General features: G+C 39.6%; 2 protein-coding genes across 4 annotated transcripts; one reads left to right on the top strand and one right to left on the bottom strand.

The window, feature by feature from the left end:
* Window positions 1–667: 667 nt before the first annotated feature.
* Window positions 668–17337, bottom strand: PRMT7 (protein arginine methyltransferase 7). Of its 2 annotated transcripts, none has more exons than XM_056501077.1 (18): window positions 17028–17337; window positions 16305–16460; window positions 15498–15534; window positions 14068–14217; window positions 13422–13530; window positions 12616–12728; window positions 11163–11404; window positions 10827–11004; window positions 9659–9786; window positions 8715–8874; window positions 8291–8374; window positions 7226–7273; window positions 6331–6420; window positions 5558–5719; window positions 3176–3250; window positions 2602–2762; window positions 1438–1534; window positions 668–887 (listed from the first exon to the last, which is right to left on the bottom strand). In XM_056501077.1, exons 2-18 carry the CDS (start codon window positions 16397–16399, stop codon window positions 732–734), a joined length of 2085 nt encoding a protein of 694 aa, XP_056357052.1. In that variant the 5' UTR covers window positions 16400–16460; window positions 17028–17337; the 3' UTR covers window positions 668–731. The 2 variants fall into 2 exon arrangements, with proteins under 2 accessions (XP_056357052.1, XP_056357051.1); XM_056501076.1 differs by having other exon boundaries at window positions 17006–17097.
* On the top strand, window positions 17246–21095 carry SLC7A6OS (solute carrier family 7 member 6 opposite strand). Of its 2 annotated transcripts, none has more exons than XM_056501091.1 (5): window positions 17246–17472; window positions 18092–18430; window positions 18762–18959; window positions 19825–19948; window positions 20415–21095. In XM_056501091.1, exons 1-5 carry the CDS (start codon window positions 17329–17331, stop codon window positions 20534–20536), a joined length of 927 nt encoding a protein of 308 aa, XP_056357066.1. In that variant the 5' UTR covers window positions 17246–17328; the 3' UTR covers window positions 20537–21095. The 2 variants fall into 2 exon arrangements, with proteins under 2 accessions (XP_056357066.1, XP_056357065.1); XM_056501090.1 differs by having other exon boundaries at window positions 17315–17472; window positions 18759–18959.
* Window positions 21096–21906: the final 811 nt, after the last annotated feature.

Below are 21906 nucleotides of genomic sequence, written 5' to 3'. Positions count from 1 at the left end.
TGCTTCTTAGACTACAACTCTTTTCCTTTTGTTTCTGGACAGACCACCATCAGTTTGTTCACTTCCAACAATTTGAATATGTACTAATTCTATTTGAAAATAGAGTATTTTCTTATTTCCAGTCACAGCTTTCCAGATTTTGGGCACTTTTTGGTGAAGGACTCTTCAGAAATGCAGCATCTCAGAACATCACTGCACCACAGTTTAACTCACTGGCCATTTCAGCTTAGAATCAGCTACAACTTAGACAAGTCTGAGAGCAGCTAAGCTGTTTCCTTCTCCTTATTAAGTGTACTAATAGTACTAATATACATACATAGCTTGACATGGGATTTTCTTATGCATTCTGGAAATTATTTTCCATTTTCCATTTAACTCACTTTTCTCTGATGTCAGTGTAAGGCCTGGTGTCTTCATCCAATGATATGCCATGCAATGAGCAGCTGCTGTTTTCATAGAAACTGTTTTATAGCCCCTTAACACTATGTAAAACCCTCAAAGAGATGATTAAAAGCATGTGTATATATGTATATAAACCCTCACAAGAATACCTTTCTCCAGGAAATGGTTCCTCTTTACCTCACTAACTGCATTTTGAAAACAAATTCAAAGTAGTTAGAAGTATGTTTGAGAACAGTTTGCTCTCTGAACACAATAAAACAAACCCTCTGGTATAAAAAAAATACTGTATGTTTATTATAATTTGGGAATATGAGCAAAATGAAAGTATTTCATAATAGCTTAAAATCCATGGCAATCTCTCCTGTCTTTGTGTCAAAATTTATAGTGTATGTGACAGCAGAAGGGTCTGACAGAATCTCTGATTCAATAACAGAGCTGAAGAAATAAACAGCTTGCTTGCAGTGGGGATTCCATTCACAGTTTCCCTACAGGAGAAAGTTAAAAATGAAAGTAGTCAAAAACTACAATATTTTTATTACACAGTAGCAATGCAGTAAGAATTCTTGTTCCCAGCTGAGCACACAATGACCAACAGTTATCATTTATGCTGCCATCCACTCCACTATGGAACATGTAACTTGAAATCCCACTTCTATACCACACACTGAAGTCACTGAGTTAAAAATGGATTTGGTTAGAGAATATTGAGATAGAATACTAAAAATATTTACACCTTCCCCTCCAAATTTTTGCTTTTGTTAAACTGAGATGAGGTTATTTGTATGGAAAAACTCTGCTTTGACCTAGCATCCCATTTAAATTCTGAATTTGATTCCAAACTAGGGAGCATTTGGATGCAAATCAGACTCTCCCATTTTAAGGTACACACAAAAACATGAACAGATTTTTTTAGTAATTCTGATGACAGAGTATTTGAACAGTGTTAGAAGGGGCACTACACAACCCAAGCATGGCCAGCAGAGACCCACTGCAACCCTACAGACTTTGACATAATAAATTAAAATTCATATATACCTTTTCATTTGACATTTGCATCAGTCCTGTACTAACAGAGATATCAGCAGCAAGATGATATTCCATCCACAGGACTGCTCCATGGCTCTTTCCTTTCCTGAGGAGAGATGTGGATAAAACCTGTTACTTTACACAATCCTGGCAGCTTAAACACTGCACTAGTGTTTAAGTGAGAGCATGAACAACTTCTTTCCTTGAAAGAAAGCTGAACAGCTGACTGAGTTGGTAACTGGGGGCAGAAACTTTAAAGTATTTGCAGATATGAAATCTAAAAAAAGGCAAGAGAATATGTCATAACTACATCTGCTCAGCAGCACAGCCACTTAACCAGCACAGAATACCATGGCATTAGAGACTCTGAATTTAGAGGAAATATTTACCACACACACCATGTCACTTCAAGTGCCTGCTCCACAAGAAGCAGAGGTCATGCTACTGTGCTGCTGCAAAGGCACAGAGACCCCACACAGATGACTCTGGAGTCTATGAAAGCTTGATTTTATTTTGTTTAAACACAGCAGTGTTTAAGCTATGCAAGTTCTAGACAGTTAAAAAATAAAACTTTCTCCTTTTTTAATTCTTAACAGCATTTCAAGTTTGAACAGAATTAAGTACCATCTACAGTTATAAAGGAAAGTATCTCACCAGATGTGGCAAAAAATAAAGATTGCCAGGATTATAGTTAGAAGGAAGAATAGCATATACCTTGAAAGCTACTAACACAATAACTTTAAAGCTATTAAACATAATAATTTATTAATTATTAAACACAATAATTTGCTAAGCTAAGTAGAAGCTTTTTCTGCAAGAACTCAGCAGTAGGCAACAAAGAGAAACATTAAAAACATCCAGGTAATGTTTTATTTTCTCTAAACTATAAATTAATCTATTTAAATTTTAAATCATGGTGAGAGCTAGTAAAATGTTATTTTTTCAAACAGAGACATATTATCTAACCTAATAATATCTAACATCTTTGTGCTATTGTTATTGACTACTGTGAACACCCACAGGAAGCTTGAGTCAGAGCAACTTCCACAATCTTAGGTCACATTATTAAAAACTGCCAGAAAGAAGCTCTAAACTCAACTCCTCTAAAGAGTTTGAACAGGAGGTAAAGAAATGGATGATGACAAGAATATTTATTGCAGTGGGAAAACTGACCGTAAGAGCTTTACAGAGCCCTCTGTGCTGAGGCAGTGCTGTGGGACAGTCTTTGTGAAGTCAAATGTCAGAACTTCCTGTGGGTCTGAGAGTGACTTGCAGGGATATTCCCAAAGTGGGTGAGGTTCTGCTTCCTTGGATTCCCTAAAATTCAGAGAATCCTGAAGAAAGGAAGGAAGAAAATTAACTAAAAACAACAGAAATGCAAACCCAGAGTACTTAAGCACTAAAGCTGCAAAAGGGCAGGACTGCACTTCTTAGGCACAAGAGAGAAAATGTCCTACACACATGAAACCAAATGCTGTGATTGGAGCCCTCAGCCCTGAAACAGAAATGGGCACTTTCAAAATGCAATACATTGAAATTTTCTTCTCCTTCGAGATGAATTCCACTCTACAACTGCCTGCACTCCTCCACAACTAATCTAGAGCAGAGCTCTAGAAACTGATACAGATGAATCTCAAACAATGGTGTTCTGCCTAAAACACAAGTTGTTCAACAGTCACTAAATGCTTTATTAAGCCAAACTGAATTTTTGTTTTGCTAAGACTTGAGCTGAAACAGTTTTTCTTACTTTAATCATATCATCCATAGTCCGAACATCAAAACCTTCACAGATGCCACATGGACTCCGGATTCTCCATAAGTCCTATTAAAAACAACAGGATTTTGGCTTTATTAAAGGAAACAGCAAATCTTGAAATAATTTTAGTTGTAGCTTAGAAATTCGATAGCAAGCCAGATACTATGTATATATTGCTAAACCATTACAAACACTGCAAGAATCAGAAGATAATTGTAGGAAAAGGTTTTTTAATGTCAGTTAAATCTTTAATCACTGTTTTCAACTCCTCTAAAGAACATTTCTTACAATTTCTGTGTGTATTTTACTTTAGACTAGGTATGGATTTGCCAAGTTCTAAGCCTCACAGCCTCTCACTATCCAGCACAGGTAAGTACTCCCAGTAGCATCAAACATCTCACAGCCTATCAGAGAACCACACTTCCCTTTAGCCCCACAAAGTGGAGGGAGATCATTTCAGCCACTTCATACCATGCCTCACTGACTTTAGCAACCCACTGGGCAGACTGACTCAGTTCAACTCTTACCTTTCCTTAGATCTCATTAATGGTCTCTTTACTAGAACATAAAAATCCATTAGTTATGGATATATACATTTTATTACCTGTTCATTGTCACACTTCACCTCAAATGTTCCTGTTTTACAAGCTGGCAGCAGGACTATGTACATTTAAACAAATCCTGTTAAAATTTCTGTCTGACTACAGCATGAACTACAGTGACTAGCAAGAGTCTCTGAGTGGTACACCCAGCAGAACTACCAAAACAGACAGGCAGCATCCTGCTCCCTAAATGCAGTTATGGATGAAACAAGTTTATAACTCAAGTAATTCCATCAATTTTTTTCTCCTGGTTTTGCTAATTGCTTAACCATGATGACATATCCAGTCTGAGAGAACAGAACAGCCTACAGAACCAGTTCTGCAGGAGACATTGCAACACTGTGTCTGTTCCCTCTGTCTAAACAAGAACTGGTAAATTCAGAGGTTATTTTTAAAACTCCACAGATACCAGTCTTTGAGTCTAGATTCACCACTGAGAGATGATAATGTAAAATTAAAGCAATAGCTTTGGCACAGCCTACTGGAACAAAATACAAGTTAAATGTTCTACTGAAAATTTTATGTAGAACCATCTCAGAACAAATCCTGTATATGAAAGTGTAAAACTGAGGCTTAGGTGACAGGAATGTTACTCTACATTCTGCTGATTGGTGAATAATCTTCAGTCATCACTCTGCATGCTTTGGTTTCCTCATCCAGAACATGAAGAGAATAATGCTTACTTCCTTAGAAAATGCCTTGAGTTCTAGGGAAGTAAATCCTCTAGATAAGAGAGCATGGAATTAAAATTTACTGCTTATTTTAATCTGATTACTGCTGATTACTCTAAATATCTGGTCCCTATTACAGGATTCAGATTTACATTATTTACTCAGTATACACTTAAACTCTGTACGTTTTTGTAGAAAACTGAAAAAATGTGCATCACCATTGATTAGCCCCCAAGGTGGCTGGGGCCATTTTCACATGCACAAATCAAAGGCAGAAGTAAGAGAACAAGGTTAAAGGGCATTTGAATAAAGAAACTGTTAAGGGAGAGAAGGCTCAGACACAGAAACTACACAGCTGGTGAGCCAGAGGGGAGGAAAAACTACAAAAAAAGACCTGGCATTTTTAACAAATAAACTGAAGGCTGTGTTTATGTGAAAATTCGGTAGATTATAGAAACTTTCATTTAAAAAATGTGTATTTATTTATACAATGCCAGAGTTCCCTCACTTAAGCTACTGGACTTTTGCATATAAATGATGAAAGCACTTGATTTCCTTTTTTATGGTAGGTAAACACTTCACAGTCTTTTGTTACAAAGTCCTTGATAAATGAAAAAACTACGTTTATAACTTTGTACAATATCTGAAAGATGACTTTTCAAAGTATTTGTAAGATGTGCTCATATTCAGAACTGTGCACAGCCTCAGGCAGATAAAAAAAATCCACATGCAATTAGGAATCCTGCCTACAGGCTTATAAAGCCTCATTTCAAAACCTGATATATTGCAGAGTATCTACTTTATATATACATTTATATATGATAAAGTATCTAATTGTATAAATAACTACAACTCTAACATGCTTCACCAATTTCTAATCTAAATAAATATCTTAAAACATGCAGTCCTTTCATTTTAAATGGCAAAATTACTCGATTTGTTGACAAGAGATGGTTTAAACAGCAAAATTCACCTTGAAGATGTCAAATATTCTTTTCTCAGGTAGTAAGTACAGAACATATTGGACAGTATTAAGATGCAATAAAGTTGTAGAGTACTCAGCTTTAAGTGGATTTGTGTATATATCTGAACAATCTCACCTGGAACTCCACAACCATCATATGCAAAGAAGCAGACTGAGGTAGGACAGTGACATTGCTGGCAAGGTGAGTGCTCACAGCTGTCCTGGCATACCAGAAATACAGATTGTGCCATGGCAACAAACTTGTGGTGAAAAATGGCTCTCCCACAAGGACAGAGATCTTGGCAAAGAAGGGAACAGATAAAAAGCATTATAATAAAGAACAACAACTCACAACACAGGCTCTTTAGGTTTTCCAATAGCTGCCAGTGCAATACATTAAGTGAAATCATCTAGATAAAAACTTCTACTGCTGCCTAGGGATTTATTACTGTACACTGCACGTACAGCATACTGGACATTGTTCTGGGGGTTTAGTTACCACATTTTATATTGAATTTTCTCACAACAGTTGAAGAGAAAATATTGCACTTTGGGTTTGGAAGGCTTTGTAATGAATCACAGAATTCTGAAATATCTTATTACTTCCAAATAGATTGCAATCTTCTTGAGTGGCCTGTGAAAGAGCTGCAGCCTTGCAGAACCAGTTAAACTGCCTTAACTACTGGGGCAATTATGCAGCAGGGAAAGCCAGACCATTCAAAAACAAAGCAACAACCATCCCACAGTCTTTACTCTCCTTTAGGTTTAGTGGTACATGGTGTGAACCATTTACTCACTACTTTTTATATGAATTGGGATATAACAGAATTCATTGTGGTTACAATTAATTTTTACCTTCTGTTCCCTACCAACCCTTGAAACTCAGTACAATATACAACTGTAACATACCTTTTTATCTTCCAAATGAGAAGGCTTCAGCAACTCAGGACGTGCTTCTATTATTTTAATTTTATCTTCAAGATGATTTGCTTTCAAAAACTAAAACCAAAAATAACACACTGTCAAAAGCCACAGTTGAGACCAAAATAATTTTACTGAAAATAAATTAGAAAAGACCCCAGCAGCCAAAAGAAATTTTAATAAAACTGCCTGCCGTAACTTATGAGGATGATACAAGTCTATTCTTGAAGGGTGCATGCACCTAGAGCCAATGTGTTACACTTAGGGAACTAAAGCATGTGCCCTCAGTATTCTTTAAATTATCTATATAAAAAGGCAGATAACACAAAAGTTACTTCACCTTCATTCATTTGTACTTTGAAGCATTTGAGAAGGATAATCAAGAAAGGTAAGAATCACTTCATCTATGAATACACTGCATATTTGGCTTTTCCTTGAGACCAGGTTCAAGTCCTCATTAGCCCACCATCTGGTTTTGCACTTCTGAGCCACAGGCTGAGCCAGATCTCTTCCAAACACAGTGTCAACTAAAGGAGCCACAGCCCAGCGATGACCCCAGGAAGCTGCTTCCAGCCACTTCTTAGGCCCCAGCTGTGTGTCCTGAACAGCCTCCACTCCACTGGCAAAGCTTTCTGTGCCCTTCCCCAAGGCAGAGCAAACTGCAGAGCAGGCACTCCCAGCCTGTCTCAGCTGCAAGACAGAACTGCTGGGTGCTGCTTGCCAGACTGGTGCAAGCTTTGGGATGCTCTCACTAATCCTCAGAAACAAACAGCCTGGCTTCTATCACCAAGGCCAAGCCAGCAGCAGAGCAGCAGCTCAAGCAGACAAGCCAAGAGACATCTGCAAGGAGAGATTCAGCTTTAACAGAAAATGGAATACTCACTTTTTCTATGACAAAGCACGACACAGCAGAGTTTTCTAATGTAAACACCTAATGAAAAATACACAATTAGTCAAACTAGCTTTAAAGTTTTTAATTAAAAGAGCATGTAACTGAAGAATGAAGTAACATTTTGATGCCTTAATAAGCACAGTTCATAAGAATCATGCATCTACTCCACAGCTTACTATAATGAACATTTTTTTAACAAAACACCCCCCCAAAACAGGCTAAATAATTCTGTTTTCATAGCTATACAAGAAAAAAAAATCCCAACAGAATGGAAATATTTATTTTTTATTTTTAAGTTGCACACAGCATATTAACATTTGTTCTAAGCATGTATTTACTCATGAACAAATGCAAGCACATTACCAGTGTGCCAAATTGTAAATACTGCTTAACATGACCTGACTGTATCAGCTGGAAAGTGCTCAGAAGTCTTTTGCAGTAAGAAAAAAAATTAGTTTTTATCCAAAATGATGAATTGTTAGGCAATATGCTATATTCCTCAGGATTATATCACATTACACATTCCCAGATATTCAGTTCAACTCAAACAGATTTTAGTTTGAAGAGCCCCCTGTCAAGTAGGGCATTCATATATGTGAGACAGCCAGGCAGCTCTCAGTTACACACAGACCCAGCACTCTTACTGCTTCCTACTTGGCTCTTACAGATCTCCACTCTGGAGTAGGTAATAAATGTAATTATGGAACTGCAAACATAAGAGAAAAATACCCTGCCAGACATTTAGGTCCATAGAAAGAGTGTTTTCAAATAAACAAGATATAAGATGGTAAACAGGAAGCAATGGGGAATGAGGAGCAGCACTTTCCCTCAAAACCACACATTGGTAAATGTCAAATCTGGTGATTATTATCTTCCTAGACCTCAGCTTGACCAGAGATGAATTTAACCTTCCCTTCAACACAATGTGAGCCTATTCCTCACTTGTCCCTGAAGAGGCACTGCAAATAGTTAAATAATGAAATGGAAATTAATTACATGAGAGAAAAATGCCAAGCCAAAATACAAAGATCTGAAAAACAGGACAAAGTACTGTACCTGCTTTGCTCCAAGATAGTGAGCCAGCACAGGGAGCAGACTGCCATCACTGATACAAAGGCAAACACTATCTGTTTTCAGAACCTACAGCAAACAAATAGTCATTGTTATTCTTATTCCAGAGAACGCTTTCATATCAAATAATGGTAAAAAAATTCTCATGTAATGCCCTTGGCTTAGGTCTGAAAAAGTTTGCTCAAAAATGTATTGGATGCCTTTATTCAACTACCAATACTACATCTAACACGCAGAGCTGCTACAAATTCTATGCAAAAGTGGCTGATTACCATTTAAAAATTTAATACTCAAGTTTTCAAGAAAACTTATAACTTCCATCTGCTGATGTAAGAAAAATACACTTAATTCCTGCACTATGTGCATCCACCAGAGAAGCCAGTAAAGCCTGCAGGCAGCAAGCACTCACTTTGCTCAGGGCCTGGATGTATTGGCGTGTTCGGTTCTGGTCGTTCAGCTCCCCAAAGCGGGGCCTGTTCCAGAGCAGGTGAGCACGACACCTACACACAGGACTCTCCACAGGAACATCTGCTTTATGCTCCTCTTCATCTGCTTTGTTCTCCCCCTCTCTGTAAAAAATTTCAGTGTAGTATCAACTACAGCGTCAGTAACATATTTTTGCAAACACCAACATTTATGCATTTTGGCTGATGTGCACAGTAATGAATATGAACTCTGCTGTCACTTTTTCAAAGTTACTGGTTCTCCAGAGACATTTCTGTAACTCTGCATTTCCAAATGAAAAGTGGCCAAAAAGAATTCTCACCTTCTTTAAAACACAAATCCAAGACCAACCCCCACTCCCCACTTTCCCAATAACTATGATGGTTAGGTACTTTAGGCTTTGCCTTTTCAGCAGTTACTTGTTTGGATGTTGGATTCCTAAGCAAAAAAGGCAAAGCAAATCAGAACATTTAAAAGCTAGCACTGGTTTTGAAAATGTTTGCTGCTATTGTCATTACAACCAACATTATTAAGTTCTTTTTAATCTGGGCAAAAGGCAGTAATCTCAAAAAGACAGTGCTGATTAAGAAAATAAAAAATGGAAACAGAATGGCAATTGTTTCACTTCTTTACCTGTATGCCACTTCAGCTGGGCTGTATTTTAGGATTTCCAGAAATCAACCATGAGTGTTTTATGCTTCTTTGTCAGAGAATGCATACAGAGAAGCTTGCAGTCCAACTGAGTTTTTATGCATAAATGTATTTTCCACCTGTGCATTGCTCAAGAAGCAGCTTTAATATTTTTCTACTCTTTAGGTTCTTATCTAGCTCTTCTACAAAAGGCTCTAAGAGCAGCAAATTCTCCAGCTTGGAGTAAGATAGCAGCCTTTTTCACACACAGATTGTTACCTGGCTCTCTGCAGGTTGTACCACACAGAGTACTCATCACGACAGGCAGTCAGGTACAACTTCTCACCCTGCAGAACTGGCTCCTCACGTGGAAGAAAATAAACACACTGCATCCAGTGATCTCTCCACTGAAAAGAGTTGATACACAAAACCTTAGGAACTCACTCATAAATAGCAAACAGAAAGTAAACAAATAGCAAGAAATCAATTCGGAAGAATGGGCACAACTTTGAAAATGCATGATTAATTTAAAAAATCTTGTTCAAGTTAGCAAGGCTGGAAAGACCAATATTACATATTGAATAATACTGATTTCTTGAAACAGAATAAACCCGAGACCATTGGCTTGCTCACTGGCCAAGCCTCTATTTCAACTAAATGAAAAACATCCCAAAATTGCTTTGCATTTGTTAAAGCTGTTTCACCTCCACAGTTCACTTGTGTTAGAAACCTGTATCAAACTGCTGACAGCCTCATGCATCTAGAATTATGTCACTTAGTGTCACTCTGATCACAGCACAACTATTTTGTGTTTCAAAAGGCTGGTTTTTGCACTGCAAATATCCTATGCTGATCAGTCATTCTAAACTGACTGAACACCTCCAATTTGATAATTTCAAATTTTCTTCTCAAACATGCTAAGTGTAGACAATCAATCATTTTGTAATTTCCTTTTGACTAAGTTCATCCTACTGATAAATACATTTACACAAAAACACAACAATCTGACTTAATAGTGATAGCATTTCTGTAATTATCCATATCAATCCAGCACTTTCCTACATCAGCCTTTTCCTACATCAGGAAATTTAATAGAAGAACTACATGGAAGCAAACCACAGACTAATATTTTAACCAGGGATAGAGACTAGTTAAGGAAAGATATGGAAATCTGTATTTCTTGAACGTAAAAGAAATAACAATATCTGGAAGACAGTTGCAGTTTTTAAGCTTTATACAAAAGTTTACTCTTTTTTTACTCATAAAACATTAACATTAAAGAAAAGCTAAAATGGGCACATACCACAGCTGAAATTTCTACAATTAGCATCTTCCAATACATTAAATATTAGCAAAGTTCCTAAGCAATTTAAGGCAGAGCTGCTTAAATCCCCCAGTACTCCAAAGAGCTGCTCAGTCATCTGACAATGAAGGCTCAGTATTTTACCTGCAAAGCAGAAGTGGGTTTTACCCAGTAGGGAGCCATTGTGCAATTTATCGTCCCAAGGGGGTCCATGTCAATATCCCACCAGGAAAGTACAATTTGTGCCTTGCCAGATTTCACAGGCTCCAGCTGCACTCTATAGTAGGTAGAAGCACTCTGTACTGGCTCACTGAAGTCCACACTGCAGGGAGGCATGAAAATTGTAAAAAGAAATAATGGGAAGAAAATTTTAAAAAGAATTCTTCAGAAACTCTCACCAGTTTCTTAAGCTGTATGCACAGCTTATATGAAAGGCATAAAAGGATAACTCTGTTTTGAACAAAACAGTGTCTCCCTTACTTGAACATTGTCACCACATCACTGAGGGTACTGAAGTCACTTGAAGGCATTTGGTTCAGTTGGATATCACAAACAGAAGGAACACCTGGACAGTTCTCCATTTCTGAAGGCGGAACAAGAATTTTTTCACCATCCTCTGCTTCAACATGAACAGGGAACAGTTTCTTCCAGGACCACATTCTTCTGGATTCCACTAACTGGACATACACTGTTGCCCTGTGAGGCACTGCCTCACATCCTTCCTGAATGTTCAAAACAAAGGGTAAACACATTCAACAAGTTTGACTTATTAACATGAGTGAGAATTAAACCAATTGAAAGGCAAACTCATTTAAAGAAAAGTTGGACTGGGAGCTTTGGAATATAAAATATGAGTTATTTTAGAGACTTTTGTAACACCAGAGCAATTTTTCTCTCTGTGAAACAGAATACACATATCTATCCTGTTCAGTGTGGTTCATCAAGGCCAGATCACTTCATTAACCATGCAACACTATCAATTTACTAGCCTCAGTTAAACTTACATTTCCATTCTTGTTCTGAAATAAGAGCCAGTCTGAGCTTCTCAAGGCAGGTAAGTACTAAGCCATCAACAATAAGAGAGTTGCTGATTGCAATGAGAAAATAAGAAAAATAATGGCTCAAATATTTATGCAAGGACAACTTTGTATCCATGTTTAAAGAGTGGAAAACATATAAATTCTCCTAAAAATCCCAGTATGAGCTAAGAGCCAACCATGAAGTCCAAAAACAACGCTTTTACAGAAAAAAAGACCAGTTGCAATTTAGAGTTCTATATGGAGAGCAGTACAAAGTTATGGAGTGCTATTGTCTTTATATGGTGTCTTTCAAAATGGTAAATGGAAACCTGGAATCCTAAATAAAGCTCTGCCATCCATGTAACTAAGGGAGAATACTAGAAAATGTGAAAGAGAAAGCCCTAAAATTGTAACCATAGATTATAAGTCCAAAAAAAGACTATCATTTAAATACAGCATTTAAAATATTTTCACATGCAAAATGCATATGGAGTAGTAAGAGCACAGCAGGAAAAAAAAAAAAACCAGCCAAAAATGAACCAATGCCTGGGAGGTGAAGTTCATCAAATTTTGGAGATTTTTAAAAACATCTTGGGACAAAGTTGATATTTAAGGAGAGCTTCAAATCAAAACTGGACATCTTTCTGAAAGACCTTTGTTAACCAGCAAGTTATTGGTTTCAACATAAAGCAACTAGGTGTAATTTCAGAGCCTGTGATTTACAATATGAACTCAAATAGCTTTATTATAGGAATGAATATAGTAAATTATTGACTGAATAAGAAACTAGCAGAGGTGATGGCATATTTACCAAGGGATACAGAAGCCTAAGTCCTGTATAATCTCTATCCTAATTCAAAAAAAGGCAAAGAATGTCTCTACTGATAGATATGACACACTTCCTATTTTCTTACCTGTACAAGATATTTGTGTGCATGCTCATAGCTTGGCAAAGCTCCTTCTCCAATCAGCTCTGTATCAAATAATTCTGTTACCAGGATGTTTGCCCGACACTGCATATCTCCATCTAAAAGACACAAATTAATACTGTAGTGTTAAATCTTTATGTAAGTCTTTCAAGAAGATGCTATCCTGAATACACAAGTATTATTCCTGTTAGAGAGTCTGCTGAAGACTGGAAATTATTTTCCATTTGAAATACAAACGGCTGAGGTATTTCCAGAACACTTTCTTTTGAAGTAGATTTCCAGTGTTACTTTCTAGAATGTAAAGCATCACAGAATCCTGAAAGTTGGAAAAGACTTTTAGGCTCAAATCCAACCAGTAACCCAGCACCATCACCATGTTCACCACTAAACCATTTCCTCAAGTGTCATATCCACAAGTTTTTAAACACTTCCAAGGATGGTGACTCCACCCTTTCCCCAGACAGTCTTTTCAGTGCTTTACAACTCATTCTGTGAAAAAAAATTTCCTAATCTCTAATTTAAACCTTCCCTGGCACAACTTGAGGCCGTTTCCTGTCATCCTGTCACCTGGAGAAGAGGCCAACCCTCACCTGCCTAAACCTCCTTTCAGGTAGTTGTAGAGATAAGGTTTCCCCTGAGACTCCTCTTCTCCAGCCTGAACCCCCCCAGCCCCCTCAGGGTTCTTGAAGCACTTGTTTCAATTAAAAAACATGTAAGAAACAACAGTAAGACATATTCCTTTGTGGTTTTCAGGTACTTGCCAATTTTTAAGCCTAGCCTATTTTTCTCACCTGGGCCAACTGTGACTTCAGTGGAATGCTTGTTGATTACTTTGATCTTGTCAGAAAAACCATTTTTCTCCACTATCTTCACAGCAGCATTAGCCATGGGCTTGAACACCTGTGAACAGAAAGAGAGTAACAAAATGGTACCACTCAAGTCGGCTTTCAAAAGCAAAATGCAATATATTTAGTTCTGAAAAAAATTAACATCTTCTGTATCTTTTCCTATGTTTGAAGTTCACTTCCATGAAACAAGGTAACAAGCCTCACTTGAAAAATTCAGAGCTTTACTGCTAGAGTTATCAGCTGCCTCCAAAAGCTACAATTTAACTTTTTAAACACAAGTATACACATAAATATTGTAGCATTTATGTTAAACAAGCTCATTTTTTGTAAAAATAAAGATATGTATACATACATCAACAGAAGCCACTAAAGACTTACATGTGCTCCAGACACTGTGTGAATGAAAATAAAACAACCAGGACTGAAACAGTTACTGAAGTATGCCAAAAACCTGCTTGTATTAACAGTGTAGTTGTGAAGAGAATTTCTGTTTAATTCAGAACAAAAATAACAGAGACTGTACATAGCCTGAAAATAAGAGCATCACAAAGAACATGTTGAATATGTGCAACCTCTAACAAATGCTCACCTCAATAGCATAGCAGAAATCTGCCCCAGCTGAAGCTGCCATCATGGACAGGAGTCCTGTGCCAGTCCCTATGTCCAGCACAATTGCTTTCTCACCTCTCTCTTTAACTCTGCTCACTGCAGCACGAATACCTTGGTAATATTTCACATTCTGTGGGAAATAAAAGAAAAAAAAAATCAGCAATCTTTTATCCATTTATGTTTTTAATTTTTGTGCAGAAATCTGGCATTCTTTGACATTGAGTTTATAAACAGAAAAAGGCCTTACAGACACTCCTTATCCTAAACAGTCACACCAAAGGCATCTTCAACAATAACACCTGTATCTGTCAGGATCAGCCTGTTTAAAGTACATCAACATTTATCATAATGTTCATATTACCATTGATCAACTAGCTATTCATAACATATGTATGACTTCCAAATCTGAGTATATTCCTGAGCAAATAATAATCAGATCCATGGGAGATACTACAGGTTTTCTGATTAATTTTCCCCTGCAGGGCCACTCAAATAGTCATATTTTCCCTATGGCAGTACAAGAGCTGAAGTATCTTGATTTAGATTCCTCCCTTCATCTACTGAAAAAGGTTCATACATGAGAATAAACCTGTGTAAATCCTGGTTCTTGGTTACAGGCCATTAAATGGACCTATAAGCACACCAGCCTCATCCACAGGAAAAAAACAAATACTGTCAGCCACAAGACACAGATTAATATACATGCTTATATTTCCTTTCCAAATAATTTATTAAGCCTTTCCAAGGAATACACAGCCTTTGAACAGTACACATTTGGAAGCTCTGCTGGATCCCTTTCTGAACAATCCTAGTCAACAGCTTTGATACATGTAATTCCAGTAGCTGTTTCAATCACTCAGCCACAACCTGCTGCCTCTACACAGCTTATTAAATGCCTGATTCCACATTTTAATTCAATATGAATTCAAGATTTATCATGGAGGCACCACAAAAATCTTTCAAAACATTATTGATGGAACGCTGACTTACTGGCTAGAGGAAAATGAACATTTGAACTACTCATTCCAGACTTCATCATGCCTGCATATGTGGTAGAAACACCACAAAAGAACAGACTTTACTTATACTCCTATAAAAACTGAGAAGTCCAGCTTCACTTTTACAGCCTTTGAAATTTCATCTAATGAGCTCTCTGTCAAAATGCCAAACAGAACAGCAAAATTGGCTACTGAATATAAAAATGTTCTGCAGTAAACAACAGAACACTAAAGTCAGATGTAAGAAGGAATCTGTTGATCTTAGAGCAGGTCTGGTACCTTAGAGAGTACAAAAATGTGATAATTTAATCTTTCAGAGAAACCCATATAATCACACAGTGACAGCTATTCAAGAGAAATGCAATAGCTCTTTTCTCACCATTGAAAAGGGTTTTTTTGCTCCTATACTTACTCTGTCCTTATCATGAAGCATATCTGCATAGCGTGACCTGCAATAAAAGATATTCCAGATAAAATACTCCATTCTGCAAAGCAACTGGTCCCTGTGGCCCACAAATGCACATACAACTGACACACTCTTTGAGGATTTAAAGTGTTTGTCAAATCGAAGGGATAATGTAATTTCAATGATCTAGCCATCAGCATATAAATCAACTCATGAACCACTGGCACAAATCCTCTCCACAGCAACGGACCCAAGGCCCAGACCTATGGACAAAGAGCTGTGAAATAGCACCTGAGACAGACATTGTCCTACAGAGAAATGAAAGACAGAATACTAATGACTTATTTTTTATGACTTACTCTGGTTCCCATTTCTTCATGGGCTGCACATCTCCAAAGTACCCCAAAATATATCTTCCCACCTTCTCTGGCTATTTTACTAAGCTCTAAAAAAGCCAGAACAGGGACAGACAACTAGCAGTTATATGTTGTACTGGCATTTAAAATAATTTTAGTCAAGGCATTTTGTCCCAACTCAGTCACTGTCAGTATTCAAATCAGCCCCAAAGAAAGCATTTTTTAAAATTTAGAAGGAAACTGCCTGGAGACTGGTTTACAAAGCTCTACATTAACAGCTCTGCCCTGTACACCACTGGGAACATTTACTGACACTTAGACTATTCTACAGTCTGTTCACAACATGCCCTTGGAACTTCTACAAAGACAGACCCCCAGGCTGCCATTAAAATAAAATTGGATTTGCTCATTTTTTGGTGTCCTTTAGCAGAACAACTAGCTACTTTTCCAAGCATACCTTGCAATCTCCTGGTGGTAGTCATAGTCCTCACCCTCTTCTAACCACTCCATCGAACCAGTGGTTGGATTGGCTCTTCCACAAAAGGTCTTCATGATCAATCTCAATTTGTAATGTATTATTTATGTACTGCGTGCACCTTTGCTTTCGCTTCAGCTGTGGGAAAAAAAAACCCCCAAAGAAATCACAAAACTTTCCGTAAACACAACAGGTATCACTGTGGCTCTTGTACATTTCCCCCACTACACCTGCCTTGGCCACAAGTACTGGTGACTGCTTTATGCTTTTTTCATAACAGATGTTTTAAGCTAAAATCTGTCACCTAGTCCTAGACTGAAAGGGGACCCTGAAGATCACCTGGACTGTAACCCCGGAGAACACAGCGCAATAAAGAAACCAGGACAGCGGTAAATGCTCACGGAAGAACATCCCGTTAGTGAGCCGTCGGGCCGGGCCGATCCCGCAGTGCCCACAGCTGCCCGAGGGCCCTGCAAACCGCGGCCGGGGGCGGCGAGGCGCGGGCCTTCCCCTCAGGAACGAGCACGGGGCCCGGACAGCGCAGCGGGGCCGAGAGCCGCGGGCTCGCAGCTCCGCATGCCGCGTGTGCATAACCCGGGACCCGCGTGTATCTATCCGGACATGCTGCGTAGTGCATAACCCGGACACCGCGTGTGCATAACCCGGACACCGCGTGTATCTACCCCGGACACCGCGTGTATCTACCCCGGACACCGCGGGCCCTCCCCCGCCGCCGATCCCGAGCCGGCGGCCCGGCGCGCCCCGCGCGAGGGCGGTGCTGTGCGGTCAGCGCAGCGCGGAACTCTCCGTTCCCGTGCAGGACGGAACCCTCGGCCCGGCGCAGCGCGGAACTCTCCGTTCCCGTGCAGGCGGAACCCTCGGCCCGGCGCAGCGCGGAACTCTCCGTTCCCGTGCAGGACGGAACCCTGGGCCCGGCGCAGCGCGGACGCTCCGGTGCGCTGCCGGCGCTCCGCTCCGTTCCGCTGCGCTCCGCCCCCCCGGCGCCATGGCGGGCGCGGCCGTGCTGCGCGTGCGGCGGAAGCGCGGCGGCCCCGAGCCGGCCGAGGCGCTGCTCCTGGCCTGCAAGCGGCGCCGGGCCGAGCCCGTGGAGAACAGCCTCTTCAAGCTGGTGACCACCGTGTCCTCCAAGGTACCGGGGCAGGCCGGGCGGCGCGGGGCGCGGTTGGAAAGCGGCGGCTCTCTCGGGCGGTGCTGTCCTGCCCGGTAACGCAGGGCTCGGCGGCTGCGGGCCACAGCACATAGGGAGCCCCGGGCAATCTGTGCTCACCACTCGCTCTTCTACAGTTAGAGACTGCTCTTCGCTTGGAAACTACACAACAGCAATAAGCAAAGCTTGGGTTTCTGCTGTATGAGATGCTGAAGCTCAGCCCCCCAAAGATAACAACTACCATCCGCCATTCAGCCTTTTATATTGAATAAGACACTTCTATCTTGGGAAATGGTCTTCTTAATACACTCTAAAGGATACTACACCCCAAATTTAGATCCATTGTATTTCCAAAACCACGTATTTTTGTTTGGAGAGTTATTCTGTACCATGGAGTTGCTTAAAAATCAAACTGAAACAGTCACAGGACTTCTATATCTTCTGCTTTCCTCCCCTTGTAACAAGAGAATATTATGTTTATGTTAAAGTAATAATAGAAGTTACTTGAATATTGTTAGGATTATTGGTACTGCAGCTCTTCATCCCTTCTAGGAAGGAGTATGACTTGCTATGTTGGTGTTATTCTATTCCCTTTCCCCAGAACGAACCAGTTCAGAAGTACGTTAAAGATGCCATCACACGAGACAAGGCAGCTGAGAGGCTGCGCCCCTCTTTGGGCAGCAGGCAGCGGATCCTGCAGGAGCTGCGTGGTGCCAGGCAGGAGAGGAGGAAGGAGAGCCGGTACCGAGTCATATCCAGCCACAGGCCCGACACAGCTGCGCCCCGTGGGCACGGCTCTGGAACTCAGCAGGATGCTTCACCAGAGCAGAGTGGGGCTGCCAATGAGAGTTCAGACTGCTGTGGGAAATTCCAGCTGTTTGACATTGTACAAGAAGAGGAGACAGTGGGAGATGCCGGTGTAACCACTGCAAACCCACAGGTCAGCTACGAACTCAGGGTGCTTGAAGTACTTTGGTGTCGCTCTTGAGTGGTACGTGTGGGCAGACTGCTGTGGGAGTTTGCTTGCACTGAAAATGTTCCACTATTTAATAGGAGCTTTAACTAGATTGCAAGTTGGAATGTTCCATGAAGATCCTAACTGCCCTAATGTTGAAACAGTGTATGAAGCTGCTGCTTAAGGAAGGGCTTGTACCACCCTATTTTTTCTTTGCCTTGGTGTAAGTTCTCTTTTCATCTGAAAACTGTTGGCTGTAAGTAAGACTTGGCATGACTTTAGTGGAAATACACATTTTTTGTTTTTTTCTCAGCAGAAGAATGATCCAGATACAATTCTCTGCAATGCAGTAGAGATGATCCGTGAGCGTTTAAATGTTTCTGAAGATGGTAAAAAAGAACATGGTGACAAAGAAGATGAGTATGTTTATGACATCTACTATAAGGAAACATCAGCCCCTGATTGGATTGAAAATATCCTTTCTGTACAGCCGTATAGAGAAGAATATGAATGGGTAAGGGTGTGGAAAAAACAATCTTTCTAAACTAAAAAGATCACAAAAGATGTTTCAAGTCCTGCTGTTAAAAGCTGCCATGCCAAGGAAGGTCCTTTAAGATAGACACTACACGTATACTTAGTGACTTCTGTGTTAGGCCTTTTGTAAATGCCAGTCTCATGTTCCTGCAGGTTACTGTTGATCCAAAGGACATCATGTGATAAAATGGAAGGGATGGTGCTCATGTAATGAGAAGAATCTGGTTTCAAACTGTCAATTACATTTTGGCACATGAATGTAAACTTGAGTAATTTATGTCTTGCTTGTTAGAGACAGCCATTCAAATGTCATTGTAAATATGACTGAATGAAAAGAAGAACAAGGGGGGACACACAACTTTTTCAGTATTTGAGGACTTGACTGCAGTCTTCATATGTGATATTTTTTCATAACAAATTGTTTTTCAGTGACTAGTTAGGAAGTTTAATGTAAGCTTTAGTCTTAAGTTATGCAGTTCCTCTGATCAACAGGCTTGTATATTGGGAGCCTGAAACACTTTCTCTCTTCCTTCAGCTATCACACTACTGCTGAAGTGAGTACGATTAAGTTACACATTGACATTGAAATACTGGAGTGGAATATGTACATGTGTGACTTCACTGATTTTTCACCTAAAGCAGATTTGAAGTGTTATGGTGAATGTAGTGACAATTCAAACTCTTCTGCAGTGTGCCCTGTGTCACTGCAGAATTCCTTCTGCCTTCCATCAGTAAGTATTTCCTGGCTCTTTCTGATTGTACAGTATTGCACAGGTGGATGAAAACCCACTTAACATTCACCATAAATACAGACACTCAGCATTATGCTTTGTGTTGACATGCAGGTAAATGATGATCCTGGTCCAGAGGAAGTATATGAAGATGAAGATGATGAAAATGATGAAAATAACTGGCGTAATGATTATCCTGAAGAAGATGAATTCTTACCTGAGGAAGATGGAGAAAAAGGTACACCTGTCATAAATGCTGTTTGCTTTCGTGCTGTGCATGTGTACATCCCCTCTTTTTTTACATGCTATCCCTAAAAAAGCAACTTAACTGAGTGCTGCTGGGGTAGCATCCTGCTCTTACAATGGTGAAATCTGCATAGAGGAGGATTATCTTTCTTGGAACTAGAAGAGAAATTGTTTTTGTGAAAAGACAAAACTGAGAAGTCAAATTGAGGCTGCTGCAATTGCAGATGTTTGCTTGCTTAGAGGAGGAATCCATGATTTGGGTCCTCATGCTTGTGAAACACTTCCTCTGCCTTCTGAAATCCCTACCCCAGAGTACTTCAAACACAATTCAAACCTCAGCTCATACAGAAGTTGTTCAGGCTTCATTAGTTTCTCAAGAAGCTTAAACTATTCTGATTAACTTAATTTTTTAAGTAAAAAGAAGGGATAGTCTAGAAGTGTTGATGCCTTCTCTACAGACTCTGAAGAGAGCTCCAGTGATGAGGACCAAGGTTACAGGAGAAGAACGTGGGACAAATATCGACAGGAGGTTTTGCGGGAATTCGGATACGATGAGATTGAAGATTTGGGTTCTGACTAACAGCCTGGTTTTGGAGATGAAATGCATACTGAAGGTGAACATCTGCTGCTGTAGGAGAATATACTATCTGAGCAGCCAACTTCAGCTGGTGGATATTAAACAGATGGGTGTGACTATGGCCACTTCAGAACACCAATTTTTTTCCAAGCACAAGATGCTCTATAGTTTGAAATAGAATTTTCCACCCATTGTGTATGTTGAGGTTTTGAAGGGACCTTTTATTTATTTTTGTTTTCCCAAAGCTGCATGCCCAGGAGCTTTTACCTGTAGGAAATGTACAGATATGGAGGTACTGTTGGCAGCAGCCCTTCTGGTCATGTCTAAATACTTCAGGTTTCACAAGAGGATCGATGTGTCTGCCCTGCTGGCAAGTGGAAGTGCTGGAAAAAGGCACCCTTATCCTACTGCTTCCTACATTTGTTCCTAAGTGTCAAGTGACTTTCTTCACATGTGTTAAGCATATGAAATGCCTTGACCAGTCTATTACTCTCTCCAGTAGTTTTACTGCTGGAGTTGAACAATGTGCATTTAAATTGTAAATAAAATTTTTTGGATCAAGTTTTCTGTACTCATTTGAAGATCACAGAAGTTGGTACAGCTGAGCCCAGGTCACTATTTTAACTTGCATTTGTACATCTTTAAAACAATTCTATTGTACTTGTTTGGACACACAGAGTATTTCAGCTCACACTCTCCTACTTGAGTCTGTAAAAATAGTTAATAGGATTAGCTCTTAGCTGGTTAATGTCATTCATGAACTGGAGGCTGCAGCAGTACTTAGGCCAATCAGTTCTGTCTGGTAATAGCAAAGTAGTGGAAACAAGGTATTTTTGTTTGCTTCAGAATAAGGTTAACATGGCAGTGCAAAAATCCAAATATCCCCACTATTATTCAAGTCACTGATGCAACTGTGGTGCACCTTTTGAAGTGTGTATTGCTTCAACCATAACCTTGCAATTACAAGATTTAGTTCAGCTTAAATGCACAAAACCATATATGTGGCCAAACTCAGGTCAACTGAGATAGACATTCTGAACTAAGGTAAAAATCTCAGGTATGTTTTTGAAGTACATCTCACTTTGCCAGACAAACAGGCTGACTTCTTGTTGCCTGTTTGCACCAAAATTCAGTATCAAAACTGTCCTGATTTTTGGCTTACAGCTTTGGAATTACGTAGACGACAAATTAGCATGTCTGTGCTGAAGTAGTACCTTCTACTTCTGTTTTTATTTCTAGTTTTTCTCCCTACTACTTAGCTGTCAAGTTCTAGTATCTGCCTCAGAAATTCTGCTATAGAAGGAAAAAAAAAAAAAAAAGTGGTTTCTGGGAGGTTTCAGATGGTCAATTTCTTATGAACAGCACTGAAATTT

The sequence above is a fragment of the Oenanthe melanoleuca genome, chromosome 11 (genome assembly GCF_029582105.1).
Source record: "Oenanthe melanoleuca isolate GR-GAL-2019-014 chromosome 11, OMel1.0, whole genome shotgun sequence".
Taxonomy (NCBI): domain Eukaryota; kingdom Metazoa; phylum Chordata; class Aves; order Passeriformes; family Muscicapidae; genus Oenanthe; species Oenanthe melanoleuca.
This window is presented reverse-complemented; position numbering and strand designations above follow the sequence as displayed.

Coding starts and splice junctions, on each gene's coding strand:
- PRMT7 (XM_056501077.1), bottom strand. CDS start 16,399: ATGAAGACCTTTTGTGGAAGAGCCAATCCAACCACTGGTTCGATGGAG. Junction 14,218..15,497: donor TGCTTCATGATAAGGACAGA/GTAAGTATAGGA, acceptor TATTTCCCACAG/AATGTGAAATATTACCAAGG. Junction 888..1,437: donor TGCAAATGTCAAATGAAAAG/GTATATATGAAT, acceptor TTTCTCCTGTAG/GGAAACTGTGAATGGAATCC.
- SLC7A6OS (XM_056501090.1), top strand. CDS start 17,329: ATGGCGGGCGCGGCCGTGCTGCGCGTGCGGCGGAAGCGCGGCGGCCCC. Junction 18,431..18,758: donor TAACCACTGCAAACCCACAG/GTCAGCTACGAA, acceptor TTTTTTTCTCAG/CAGAAGAATGATCCAGATAC. Junction 19,949..20,414: donor TGAGGAAGATGGAGAAAAAG/GTACACCTGTCA, acceptor CCTTCTCTACAG/ACTCTGAAGAGAGCTCCAGT.